Source organism: Scatophagus argus, chromosome 20 (assembly GCF_020382885.2).
Source record: "Scatophagus argus isolate fScaArg1 chromosome 20, fScaArg1.pri, whole genome shotgun sequence".
NCBI lineage: Eukaryota > Metazoa > Chordata > Actinopteri > Scatophagidae > Scatophagus > Scatophagus argus.
This window is the reverse complement of record NC_058512.1, coordinates 16,340,664-16,355,412: the sequence shown is the minus strand read 5'-3', so window position 1 is coordinate 16,355,412 and position 14,749 is coordinate 16,340,664. Positions and strand designations below refer to the sequence as shown.

Sequence of the window (14,749 nt, the reverse complement as noted above, 5' to 3'; positions counted from 1 at the left end):
TAGAGGCCACTCCTCATCTGTTAGCTCCACAGTACTTCAGCTGCTCCTAACATGACACACCTGAATCTCTGTCTGAACTGACAGCAGCTGAATTGCATTAAAGGTAATGTAAGTGTGTAATGTAAATTTTTACGAGAAAGAAGAATGCTTGGAATAAAGAAAGAGACATACATCTGGTTCTGCTTTATCAAATTTGGTGACACATCACGTCAAACAGCTTCCCCTTCCCACTGTACATCACGGTAAGGTTATGGGGAGCACTGCTAAACTGCTGAAGTATTTTCAAGGTGGAAACATACAACAAATCAACTGTTGCCTTTGTTAGTCTTTTCATTTTTCTTACCAACACGTTATTTACTTCGATCTCCAAGTTTGTTTTTTTTTCTCTGTTTTGTTGCAAGCAAAGATCTAAACTAAAGTAAATTTTATCAACACTTAACAAAAACAAAGTGGGATAAAATCCAATTTAAAAACATGGATATAAACTGAGACGTTATTAAAAGGGTTCATATTTTATTGCAAAGTCAAATTCGTAATGTGAAGTACAATCATAATTTTAAAACAAGTTGAGACGCTGTGTAAAAAGTAAATAAAAACAAAATGCAATCACGGCTGAGCGTTTCGAGGATGCTCCTGTCACACCCAATCACGATATCACCTGTTACCAGTGAGGCTGTTCACCTGTGGAGTGTTGCAGACAGGTGTTTTAATGGTCAATACAAGACCTTCCGAGTCTTTAGCTGCTCCTGTCCTGACTTGTGCCAAAAAATTCAGAATAAGCATATATTTACAAAAATCAATGATTTCAGTGAGATAAAACATGATATATATATTGTCTTTGTATGTACTGGGTATATTTGAATACCAAATTATCACATTTTGTTTTGTTTAGGTTTTACAAAGCACCTCAGCTTTTTTGGGGTTCTATAAAAGTCACTGTAAATGTTAAGAGAAAACAAAAAGCCTGACACATAGATGATTCTATTATTAAAGATTAAGAATAATTAAAAGAACGTTCAAGATGAATGAAAACACGCCGTGCCTGCCCAGCTTTACCCATGGATCAACATGGATCAACAACATGGTTTTCCTTTATGAATCAAGACAAAAATCAGGTTTTGAGCACACTGTGTTGCAATCCTGTGTTATGGGTTACAGTTTATACAACTCTAATTTTCAAACATGACCTTTGTTCAACCTTGAAATGTTTATATCATTAAAGGAAATATAAGGACCTAATGAAGGTCCTTGTAAGTAAGAAGGCCACAATCTCTACGCCTTGTTTCTTGTCCCTGTTTATGTCTCCATCTATGAACGAACAGATTGTCTGAGGGATGAACACAGCCTGCAGGAATAAGATCTTTTTCACATTGTTATCTCGGAGGGGGCCCTCTCCCACGGCCTCGACCCGGTCCAGGACCGGGACCCGGCGTTGCCCCAGGTCCTCTAGGCCCTGGCGGACGGCTCACTGGTCCTCGAGCGTTGGGGTTGGGCGATGCCAGAGTCACATCTTTTTGCAGGTTAACCCCTTTACCAGCTGATCCAGGCTTCGTCTTAGTCGGCTTTGCTTCTGGCTCTGGTGTCTTTTCTGTTCAGACAGACACAGTGAAGAATCAGCTGAATCTGTCTGGTATTTTTATATCAAGGTAATATACATAATACTTCTCAACAAAATTAAAAATTGAAAATATGTTTATCATCTAGACATTTCACTGTATCAAGTGAAATATTATTTTCACTTGATACAGTATACCTGCACAGTACAGCTGTTTAGGAGCTTACTGACCAGGCTCTGGTGGAGGAGCAGGGGGGATTAGGGATCGGTTCGGCAGCAGGTCCTCCAAGTCTTTCATGACTTGGTTGGTGCTGTCCTTGTTGTTCCTCCGGTTTTTCTCTTCATCCCGAGCCTGGACAGATACACACAGAGAAGTGGTTAGATGATTAAAAAAGACTTTCAGAGACATTTAAGAAGAGAGATAAAATAAAGAGCATGTGAATTTGTGTTGGAAGTTTTGTTAAAGTAATTTCAAGAAGGTGCTTCCAGGATGAAACTGGCAATATGATATATATCTGCAAAAGATAAATGCCTTGCAAACACCAAACCCAACATTGTGTTAGTCCATCTCTCAGCCCAAAGCCCTTTAATTCCCACTGAGGATGTTAATAATTTACAGTTTTACCAAATGAGCAAAACACTTTCTAAAACAGCTGGACACTGTACAGTTAAAGGGCTACAGGGCTACATAGTGGATTTGTAAGGGAAAATTTTCACTTGTGGACAGGGACAGTTTATGTGGGATTAAGTCAAAAGAAACTACACTTTGTGTGTTCAAGGTAATGAAGGAACATGTCAGCCAGTGCAACAGTGTGGCTCATGTGCTGGACTGCTCATAACAATGGAGCTCTACAGCACAGAGGAAGAAGATATATCAGGCTTTGGCTGCACAGACAGTACTTGTTAGTAAGATCATTTGTGTCTTGTGGTCTTCATTTGATTTGTTGACAATAATATGAATAGAAGACCAGACCCCATTTTAACTGTATCTGTAGTGAGGTATTTGACCCAAAATAGGGAAAACTGCTGCAGATCGGTACTTGTTTGGTATAAGCAGCAATACAGTGAGACTGTACTTATATTCCTTTATGCTAAGTGCTAACCCCTGCATGCTAACAAGCTCATAATAACTTGCAAAGATGCTGATGTTTGATGAGGCAGGTAAATGTTTATCAAGGCAGCCCTAGTGGCTTAACATTTTACCATGCCAACATTCTCTGATTAGCACTAGACACAATGTAGCTCTGCAGCTGAGGCCGAAGGGAATGTTGTTAACTTTGCAGACATGGTTAAAAACAGTTAACAGTAATATGCACTTCTTTGTTATCAACAGTATTGTGGCTAAATTCTGTCATTTCAGGAGTCCTCATTTACGTGTATACCACGTTTATCTGCATCCTCTACTTACCATCTGCATCTTCTTCTTTAGCTCCATGTTGGAGTTTTGGTAAGCCTTAGACACTGAGTTCAGATAGTAGATGGCCAGTCTGTAAATGATGAAATGAAATAACAGACTTTGTCGTTTGTCAACAGCTATCAAGGCAGCATGCGGAGATTTACGGCCTTTTTAGATACACATTCTACAACATCAGCATATTTTCATTAGTGCACACATTGGAATATGTGTGTGTACCACTGGGTGCATGTGGTTGACCACAGACAACATGTTTATATAAGATGTGTACATGTGAATGAGCAATGTCCAGTGATTAAAAAAAAAACTGATAATGAAAAAATTGACAAGACACTCAAAAATAAAATTTAACCCTACGATTAAAATCAGATGGCAGGTTAAAAATCTACAAAGAATTTTTAAAATTAGATCCAAAGTTTAATATGGGTTGAAAGCCCTCAGTGTGTGTGTTTTTTTTTTTTTTTGTATTTGTGTGTGCATGATATCACAGTGTCTCCTCTGCACTCACACCATGAGCAGCACAGCTGGTATGATGAGGCCTGGGTTGGCTGCATAGCTGAAGAGCGTGCCCATGAAGGCCGGCAGGTCCAGGTCAATGGTCTCCATGATCACATCAAACATCTTCCCCTTCCCACTGCAAACATCAGTATTTGTATTTGCTCCCATGATGCAATTATTTATTATCTTTGAGGTTTATGTATGCTTTGTTACCTGAAGGGCCCGCAGTCAAATGAAGGCGGCAGAGTCATGATGGTGTAGACGACAGGTAACAGACTGAGGAAGAGGATGAGGAGCAGTAGGCCCATGTAGAAGTTGTTGGACTTAGAGGCCTTGAAGACTCTCTCATGGGGCACGTTGGTGGCCATCACAGCCCAACACTGATAGTACATGGAGCTGAGGAGGCGGAGCACGTTGATGCCCACCAGACCAGGAGCATAAAATGCACCCATCCTGAAATACACCATCACATTGACTGATACATCAGAAATTATGTCATGAACTCTGAGCTCTGAAACAGATCATCAAAACATACTCTGGATTAACAGCTCCAATGTTACAATAAATAATGTAAAACTACAACAATATATATTATATCATAATGTAACATTTGCAACAAAATGGAACATAAAAATGCTATGGATTATGGTGCATTTTGTAGCATAGCAAGGTGATGTACATGACTCAGCATAATGTGATGTTACACAATACAATGAAACCTACTACAACATGTAACATGTAACTGGTGATAGTCATTCAAAGCGCTGTTGATAATGCAAGCAGGGTAGCTCCACTGCAACCTGAAACCAAAACACTGGCAGTATCTTTGATACTGACATTATTTATGCACTCAGTGATACTGGATATGCATGCAGCAACACACACCCATGCGTGTAAACACACAGACACATGTAACTGAGCGTGTGCAATGTTAAAATAAAGTTCATACCAAATCATCCCTTGATTGAAGACCAATCCAAGTACGTTACCACTGATGTCAAACTCTCCATATGAGGGCTGAAAGTGCAGAGACAACAGTTACTTGCAGGTATGGAGTGGACTTTTCTCCCTATCGGCCGCTTTCCTGCACACCTGACTCTCACCTGCCTCCAGTCATCCACCTTTTAAGGCCAGCTGTCCCTCTCTCCTTTGCCAGATTAGAAATCAAAAGCAAGCCCTCGAAGTTGATGTACTTTGGTGTGCCATTGCCCAGAGAGATTACATTGTGGCCCATTTCGTAGCTGCTGGCTGCAGCACCTTTGCTTAATGCTGGATCAGTTTCAAAAATTGTTGTCTCATTTAGTCACTTAGACACTAAAAAATGGAAAAATAAGGACTAGGTTGGAAAATAACCAAAGCTACCCCTTAATGTTACTAATAACACATGAGCCTTCTCTGCTGTGACATAATTAAACTCGTTTAATTAAATTTGAACCTCAACATGCTTCAGTAGGCAGACTTACAAATCCAGCCTCCAGGTCCCAGCACCAGCAGTAGTTAAGGAAGCGAACGATGACAGCTCTGGCAAAGTCACCGATCAGGATGGTCAGGTAGGACACCTGGATGTCTGACACCGTCAGCTTCACAAACTCCTGGAACCACAATGTTGACATAAAGGTTTGTGTCCCAGTTCGTAACTGCTTGACAGAAAGTGATGTGTTTCAGCCGTGTTTTGTGAATATAAGATTGAAATTACATTTCAAATCACAACAACAAACAAAAGAAATCAATCCTGAGATTCAAGCGAGCTCTAAATTTTGAACAAGAGGTTGGAAAATTACTCAGCATGTAGGCTGTGTCACTGCTGTCTGAACAACTATCAGTCATTTGAAAATCAGATGATTCTTTTGCTTGACAAGTGCATGATTTGCAAAATGGACCAAGTGATTGGAGGAAATCTTTCCCTCATAGCATAACAGGAGTGATGCTTACTAATAAGGTGTAACAGAAAATGATGTCAATGATTTAGAAGAATGTGTGGCTAAATTGCGAAATTTCTGTTTCATTTTAAAAAAAAAACTGAATCAATATTTTCTTTACTATGCCAACAGCAGTCTCCCAGCAGGGTCCCCTGATTACATCAGCAGGGTTCATGGGAGGTGGGGTGGCCTCGGTGTCGTTGACCAGACGTGAGTAGTTGGCGTAGTACTCCTTCATGGCCCAGATGGAAGCATTCTTAATGGACTGCTCTTCTTCCAGCTACAAGGCACAAAGAATTGATCAGTTAACAGTCACACAACGGCAAAAGTAGAGAGATATTCTCCTTTTTATATAAATTATTAGTGAGTAAAAGTTCTTTTCAACCTATGATGCAGACACGGGGCTAGAAAAGTTAAACCTGAGGTTGGCACAACGAGAAAAGTTCTTTAGTTTCATGGAAATTAGAACAGTTAAAAGTGTTTGATACATCCTGGGTCCTCATTATCAAGGGCTCAGGAAATATGGTCACCGTTAGAAAGCGGTTCAGCCAAACTTTAGCAAGGGAGGACTCGCACTCGCACACAGACGCTGCTGCCATACCTTGGTGTTGACCTCGTCAAACAGTGCGAACAGAAAGGTGTAGAGGTTTCCCAGGAAGAGGGCGAAGATGCGTCCGAGCTGCCACTTGAGGGCGATTCGAGGATGGTAGTCCTCCAACTCAGCAATGGTCTCAAACAGAGGAGGACACACCAGGCCCAGCAGAGACATGATGATCTCCAACTGTCCAAAGCAGTTAAAATCACCACGAACATCTTCATGTTTAATAACTGTTTCAATGCGATATACATCACAGTTTCATTTGTCTCTTTGTATTTTTAGATATTTACTCACTCTTATTTGTACAGATTTTCCTTCTGAGTGGCATGAAGTGTGCCCTGATGGAAAGCATTTCTATAACTGTTCATTTTGTCAAAGGTATGTTGCAGCACTTCTTTTTGTTCAATTCAGGAATTTTTTTTAACAAGAATTTTTGAAATCCTCAAAAAGTTCAGTTTTACTAAATCAAACTTGGTGCTCATTAATGTTTATTAAGAGTTGCTCAAATCAAGTCTTTATCATTATTACTTGTACGTATGGGGGAATTATTAGTAGGCCTTGGAAGTTTATTGTTTGCTGACCTTTATGGTTTACAGCTGACTTCATGGCCATGAAAATCTGACCATCATTACCTCGTTTTTCTCATACCAGCTGAGGTCATCCCTGCTGGCGAACTCCTGAGACCTCTTCACCACAAAGTAGATGAGGTATCCGCTGCCACCGAGGCTGCAGGTAATCAGGAAGTTAGCCAGAACTCTGAGGAACCTCCGCAGGTGAATGTTCTCATCCTTCTGGTTCTCCTGCTCGTCCACAATCGACTCCTGTTTTTGTCAAAACAGGAACAATGAAAAAAAACATAATTATTTGCTGTATCATTTGCTACATTAGCAAATGGATGCTGCAGTTGTACTCAAAAAACCAACCAAACAAAAAACAGTTGACATGTATGTGTCTGTTGTAAAACTGTTGCCAGGCTCACCTTGAAGCTGGTTGTGATGGAGGCATACTTGTTGTCAGCGGTTTCTGCGTTACCTATGAGGTAATCCCAGCTGGTGAACATCTTCCATGCAAACGTGAACTCTCCTTCCTCTCCGTCTCCACCACCGACATCAGCATTCTTGGCCATTCTGAAAAAAACATCAGCTTCTTTATGGGCACATAGAAGGCTTGCGCATTATCAAAAGCAATCTGGACATTTGCATCACCACCAAATTCACAGACTGTAGTTTTGCTGTTTATAAAGAGATTGCATTAAAAAGTTTCATTATTTCTGTGTCATGCTTTGCTTTATCTCATTTTAAACTTGAATGACTTGATAACTTGTTTGACAGTAAACGACTGAAAAGCGGCCATACTGCATTAAGCGCCCTGAGCTGGATCCTACTGCAGACTCACGTGCGGATCACAACCATCAGGCTGTATCCGAAGGTGCCGATCCCAACCATGAGGTAGGACAGAGGCAGCCTGAACTTCAGCAAGCCGATGGTCCTCTGGTTGTTGTAATATCCATAGAACAGGACTGAATATTTGCAGTAACCCTAAGAAAAGGAGAGGTGCTATCAACTTTTTTCTTTCCTAAATCATCTGCCTTTAGTGTTGGTATTCATTTGTGCAGCACAGCTGTGCTGCCATTCTGGCTAGGATGCTGTCGAACAGATCTCAGATCTCAGAACATTATAGATAACAAACATGAAATGAAGGGTGGGTTTCTATTACATGAAACTATTGCAAAAATGTTTCACGTAATAGAAGAACATGGAAAAACTGTTTGTTTTTTTGTACATACATGGGGTGAATTAATGATTATTCAAAACTGAATCAAACTTATTAATTATTAATAATGATTAATGATAATAATGATTAATTATTTTTTAAATATTGTTTAACTTGAATTATTATTAATTTCATATCTCTTGTAGGATATTCAGGTATGGTCGATTACAAACCTATGGATTTTCTCTCTTGCGAACATCCGATTATATTTGTTTATCATCATTTGACAATGTATGGACTGAAACTAATGAACCATATATCAGACTCACGTTGAAGTCCATGAGGACGGAGTAATCCTGAGCGGTGGCCTGCTCTGCTCTGGGTACAGTCTTTCTGGGAATAGATCCATAGGGAAGGCCCATCAGAACCTGGACAGTTGAAAAGAAAATTAAATCAAGTAACATTTAATGAAGCCTAATCTTTTATCTTGATTTCACTTGATTAATCTGTTCACTGCATTTTTGTTCATTTTTTATTTTGGGGTTATTTCGGGGTTACATCATCTCACCTCAGGGATGACGACCAGTCCAAAAGTGAAACCAAAGAGAACCAGGTTCATGCCGTACATCCAGCGCAGGAAGATAAAATAGGACGCCACAGATGACCCAAAGTGACCTGAGGAAGTTGAGGAGATTAATGAGCTCCTTATCTATCCACTAGGAGTCGCTGTTTAGCTGCTAAACATTATGACTCTTCTGGTGTAACAACACTTACTTTCCACCTCTTTGATTTTCCTCTCCCAGGGTATGCAGGCTGTTCTGAAATTCTCAAAATCCCTCTGGAACTTGATCCATTTCTGGGATTAAAAAAAAATAATAATAAAGAAAAGATTACTGGAGGGAAACACACACACACACACACACACACAAACAAACAAAAAGCAAAGATTAAAAAAATATATATTTTTTTAAATCTAATGCCTAACCTTTGTCATCATCACTTTGTATGCATACCACTTTCTGCCTTTTCCTTTGCCAAGAGCTCCTTCAAACTTATCCACAAATTCCTGAGCCTCCCTGTGAACAAACAGGAGCACGTGTGAGATAAACGCCCATTAAATTGAGCTAGATTTAGGGTTTACCGCACTGATTTACATCATGAGTCACAATAAGAACACAATAGTTAAAGGCAGACATTATTAATGTCAGGTAAAATTCTCAGATGCGTGATGATTTCACACCCTAATATTTAGCAAGTGTTGTCTCCAAGTGCACATTTATAGTTTCAGATAAAAAGCTTCAAATGAAAACATGCACTAAAATTAAAAGCAGAATTTTCAGTGACGGTATTCCTAGCATTCCACCTACAAACTGAACTTGAACAATTTGAGTAAAAATGGCATCTAATTTTTTTTTCATGTCAAAACTTGAAATGTGGCTTTGTGATTTATGGTTAAGGACAACTTTTATCTCGACTTTTAAACCAGAACAAAAGTAAGAGATTACCTCAGGTGTGTGAGCCTCCGCTTCATTCTCCATGGCTTGTTCCTGATGTTAGCGATTAGCTTCTTCTTCTCCTCCACCTCCTCCATCAACCGAGCCATCTCTCCCTCTGACATGGACTCCTCCTCCTCCTCATCAGAATCTGAACTGGAATCAGAGGAACTGGAGGCAAAAAGGCAGATAGAGACAGAGAAGGGAGGGAATGCATTTGTCAAAGCTACAACTTTATACACTGAACATTAGTGGCCACATTTTCATGAATTTCACTGGTTACATTATGTTCTCCAGAGGCTTTTTTTGTACCTCTGGCAAAGCCTCGATTTGTACTTAAAAATAACTAAATTTAATTTATTTGTTATTTTAAAAAGGACTCTGTACATTTACCAACATTCAAACAAATGTAAATGCAACCAAGTTAGATAGAAGGCTGTAATCCCCTTGCCCGAGGCATGCTGGAATAATGAAAAATAATAAAATATGTGCAATAGTTAAAAACATACAACACTGTGCTAAAACACATATGCAATACAGTACATAACTGGACAAAAGCCAGTAGCAAATGATACAAAGAATAAAAACAAAAATAGTATTAGTGTTGACATTGTTGGCCGTCTATAAGCCTTGTCTTCACATTATACTTTGTGTACCAAAGTGTAGGACAGAGAAACCTTTTCTGTAGTGGTATAAAACAGAGATTGTCAGTGTTTTGGTAAAGTTACAATTGGTGGGTATCTTACTTATGGGTAGTTTTACTTTGTGTTATTTACCTTTCATCCTTCTTCTTTTTCTTCTTTTTGTCCTTGTCATTGTCCTTGTCTTTCCCCTTGTCCTTTCCTTTAGCATCTGCCTTTTTACCCTTACTTTGCTCTTCCTCCTCCTCCTTCCTTCCTTTCTTTCCTTTTCCCTTCATCCCCTTCTTTCCTTTCTCCACGTCGCTGTCCTCATCGCTGTCCTGGGCTTTGCCTCCTTTTCTCTTATTGGCTGCTCCTCCTCGTTTCCTCTTGGGAGCCTCTTCCTCACTGTCATCCTCATCGTCACCGCCACGTTTCCTCGTGGGCTTCTTGTTCGCTCCCTTGCGTTTCCTGGGAACTTCATTCTCCTCCTCATCATCATCCTCATCTTCATCTTCGCTGGTTGGTTTTTTCCCTCGACCTCTTCCCTTTGCACCTCCTCTTCCAGCTGCCTGCCTTCTGTTTGCTCTCCTTTGGGTGACACCGTCTACATAAAAACCAAATAAATCCACATTTGGTATTCTGGTGAAAGATTAGACTCTAGACTATAATTATTTTTAAATCAGTTCCATGAAATGCTATTTTATTCACTCACCATCACTGTCATTCGAATCTCCATCTATCTCGACCCCAACTGAAGAAGAACACACAAAAAACAACACAATCAAATATTCATGGAGCAAACAATTGTAATTGTATTCTAAATTATCCGTTATCAAATTTAGGGCAAGAAATGTACTTTTTACCTACTTTATTTTGGGGATTAACTGAATGTAAACATAACTTTTGTTTGTTTACAAGAAAACTTCAAAGGGAGCCTTTATAGTGCTGCTATGTCTAAATACAGCCTCACAAAGCCAATATCATAGCTGAGCAGTCTCGGCCGTATTGAAGTATTGGCTTTCCTGGTCGATAGATACCTTAATCCCGTCAGAGTCCCTGGAACATGCATTTAGTTCCAGGTGCCCAGCAGCAGACACCAGTGGAAACAAAAGCAGAAGCAGTGATGTGGCTACATGCTATGTCACACTTTATTAAGTTCCTTCTTGTGGAAAATGGCCAGGAGTCACGCAAGACTTGAGTCGTCACCTCAGACATTAAAGGCCATCACATTATCTGTAAGTAGTGAGTGCCCATGACGATCAATGACGGACTACAACAATCATTTATGTTCACATATGAAGTAGAAATTATTCTCCACATTTGTGTTGTTATCGGAAAGCATTTTTCTCTTCCAAAATGAGCCAGACTGCCTCAGACGTTATTATAACCTGCACAGCTTCGATCATGATAAAGGCACAAAACAAATGAATCCTCCAGCCCTCCAGTCTTCAGCTCACCTTCATCTGCTGAAGTTGCATCACGTTTTCTTGGCATTATGAAAAATAAAAAGCCTCTGTCCCCTGTGTCCTCTGCAGCGTTCGTCCAGTCTACCCCCCCAGCAGGTCGGCTCTCCTCTGTCTGCCCGCCAGCACCCAACTCAGGTATCTGACAGTGCCGTCACTATGACGACTGATGCACGTGATCTGCTCTTGTACAGGTGCTCTTGGATAGGTGCAGTAAATTCTGGAAACCAAAGGTGATCCACTGTGGCTTATCATGCAGATGCTGTGTTATTCTCCAGAAGCTGCAACATTTAGACTTTGTTATTATTACACAGAGGTAGCTACATAGGGTTGGTTATTCCCATTAGGTGAATACTGATTCTTAGAAGTGAAATAGCATTTAGTGTGGATGTGTTTAGCTCAGCTTGACTGCTTTGTTTTTCCTAAATGGCCAAAGGACCACGACACTCTCACTCCTCTTGTTACTGGAGACCATATACACACACACACGGGGAGGGTGAGAGAGAGAGGGAGTGGGAGAGAGAGAGTGAGAGAGAGAGAGAGAGAGAGAGAAAGAGAGAGAGAAGACCAGACACCCTAAAGATTTAATGAAGGTTTAGGTTTCTCTATGTGAGGCTCATTAGGCAAACAGTAAATACCCTGAGATGACCTTGAAGCTCTTTCAGTTGTTTTTTGTTTTCAACAGAAGCAGGTATGGAGTCAGTCAGCCTGCATACAGCAGCTAGCTGTGTGTGCAGAGCTGGAAACCATATGGAGACATCATGGACACCCGGACACACTATAGTCTCATTAAATAATACAGCAGATCTCATTTTTCACATCCAAAACGATTTCATTACACGGTTGTCAGTTCCCACATGTGAGTCACGGTTCACACCCTTTTAGACTGCTCTTGTACAGGCGAGTGTACTTGAGGTGACACATCTGCTGCATCCCTGCCCAGCAGTTCAGAGAATATGTCCACAGGTGGTCCAAAGGCTGAGAAAATGACAGTATAATATTACAGGTGTTGCTAGTCCGATATCTATATCTTTGATCATATAATAGATTGGTTGCATAGCAGTTATTTAATTTTCTTTTCACAGCAGGAAAAACACACATGGACTGAGCTACCTTAAGTGCAACAAGAGAGACAGTGAACCAGCATACACAATAGCAGGACTTGGTCAAAGTGGAATGCAGCAGTAATTAACACATCGGTGAGCCTCCTCCATGACAAGTCAAAATGTCTGCTGTGCAACCAAACCAGTCCATTAGTTAAAACATATTTAGAGCAAACTTTATAATTAAGTGGACTTTATATAAGGTATTGTAAGATATTAATAATTTTTGATGTTTTTAAAGGATACAGCATGTATACAGCATGAGTACACATGCCTTTATGTGCGGGAGACGGGGACTGACTGGCACACTTTTCCCTCTCTGCCGTATTTATCTGGCTGAAAACTATTAAAACTGATAAAGTGGCAATCTTATGATCCAGAAATTTTAAAAAACAAATTGCAACAATGTGTATGAAGAGTTCCTCCAATGCTATATTCTCTTTGTTTATCCACATATTTGCATGTTTTTAAAATTAACTATATAAGGCTCTAGAAAAAGTCTAGCATAGTGTAGACTTGGCCCAAAGCTGGAAAGCAAAATAACTAATCAAAAAGCAGAAATTTAGCATTTCATTTTCTCTTTAAATCTGGGCACATTTGTGGTCTAGACACTAATTTCTTATAATTTGCAATTAATAATTTCTGCATCAGATTTTTCTAAATCAATTTTCATGTACAATCACCATGAAATATTCATGATCAATTAAAAGTTAATAGATTGGGTCTTGCAAATACAGTAATATTACTGCGTATCTGTCACATGTCAACATGGCGTGCAGGTGGCACAAAGACTGTACCTCTAAGAAATGTTTCAGTCAGAACTGTGAACATCAACAAACTCTAGATGTTAATGTGAGGATAGGAATTATGTTTAAGTTGTTTCCATGCATGGCTGTATTAATTAATATCTTTTACGCCACCTAGTGGTTATTCACTAAAAGAAAGCATGACCAAAAAATGACCTGTGTACTAACCCACATTTACTGTAAGTTTATTACTAAACAAATGGACTTTCCCATACATAATGAGAGCTGATATCTATTTTTGTGAGACTATATTTAATATTAATATTTAACATATACATTTTCTATTTCTGTATGGTTTGTCACAGTTAAAACTGCAGCAAAAGAGCACAGAAGATGTGAAAGGCTTCAATTCTGAGTAATCTGAGAATTCTAAATGGGACCAAATAAACAATACTTTTTTGAGTTTGTGAAATTCTCTTCTTCCTTAGTCTGTCAAATGAGGCACTTTGCAGTCTGTGTGCAGTTATACTCATTACGCACAGAAGTGGAAAGCTTTATTTTAGCAAGATGTGGCCCTAACACTTTTTCATTCTGCAGTTTCTGACACTGTGTTTACATGAAAACAGTCAAAATATTTAAACATATGCTTAGACACGTGGTAGAGAACCGACATGCAGATCACCTATATTAGAACAGACAAAAGCCTGTATAATAACACATCTATGTGTCACTTATTCATTGTGTAGAGTATTTGAGTACCAATTCTGTATTATTTTTTGAGCACCTAAGGAAGATAAGCAATTAAATTGCAGTATTATAAGAGCAACATTAGGTCCTAAGAAAAGCTTTAAAAAACCAAAAAACAGCAGTTAAACTAAATGTTTTTTGGATGTACCAAGTGATATATAAACTCTAGGCAGTCGATGCTTACTTCTGCAGAGATTATTTGAGGAAGTATTTCTACTAATCCTCTGGGAATGGAGTGGCTGGCTGAGGACCTGAAGTGTTCACGAGACCATGTGCTGCTCCCGCTGATGAATGAGTACACGGCGCACGTGTGTGCATCAAAACATTCCTTATACAGTCTTCATGGCAGCAGGTGTCATAACGTGACCCGAGTCCACACTCACTGCGGCAGGTCCTGCTTTCCCCCTGCAGAGACATGAGTCACATGGAGACGCAGAGCTGTGGCAGATGAACTGACAGACAGCAGCCTGTAACTGTAGGCTGGATTGTATGCTGCACTCCACATCTCAGCATCATCGTTAAAAACTGTACTTGTACCACATTGATTACCAAAGTGCGGTAACACAGATGCCCTTAAAAAATGCTGACATTGTTAACAAAGTCAAGAAAATTTGGGGAAATTTTTTGAGGAAATGCAGAATCTGCACTTTGAGTGCATGTGTCTCTTTGTTTAATACATTCAATAAAGTAATTAGTGAGAACACTAATCGCCTTTTATCCACCGACAGTGGACACATTACTTTATATAAGCTTTATATAAAGCAGATCCACACAGAAGAGGTTAAAGTTGAGGAATAAAAGACAGACACCGAGCTATCAATTTCCTCTGATGATGTCACCAGTGGAATACTAAAATGAAAGGTAACAAACTCTTGAC

General features: G+C 39.7%; 1 protein-coding gene across 1 annotated transcript; it reads right to left on the bottom strand.

Annotated features, from left to right (window-relative positions):
• Nucleotides 1-615: 615 nt before the first annotated feature.
• Nucleotides 616-11,492, bottom strand: tmc2a (transmembrane channel-like 2a). The gene is made up of 20 exons (XM_046374785.1): nucleotides 11,271-11,492; nucleotides 10,526-10,564; nucleotides 9,967-10,417; nucleotides 9,203-9,361; nucleotides 8,683-8,773; nucleotides 8,472-8,553; nucleotides 8,266-8,372; nucleotides 8,027-8,125; nucleotides 7,380-7,522; nucleotides 6,964-7,111; nucleotides 6,617-6,805; nucleotides 5,988-6,167; nucleotides 5,508-5,666; nucleotides 4,931-5,059; nucleotides 4,417-4,484; nucleotides 3,681-3,920; nucleotides 3,478-3,603; nucleotides 2,964-3,042; nucleotides 1,787-1,907; nucleotides 616-1,588 (listed from the first exon to the last, which is right to left on the bottom strand). Exons 1-20 carry the CDS (start codon nucleotides 11,305-11,307, stop codon nucleotides 1,374-1,376), a joined length of 2,862 nt encoding a protein of 953 aa, XP_046230741.1. The 5' UTR covers nucleotides 11,308-11,492; the 3' UTR covers nucleotides 616-1,373.
• Between the last annotated feature and the right edge of the window lie 3,257 nt (nucleotides 11,493-14,749).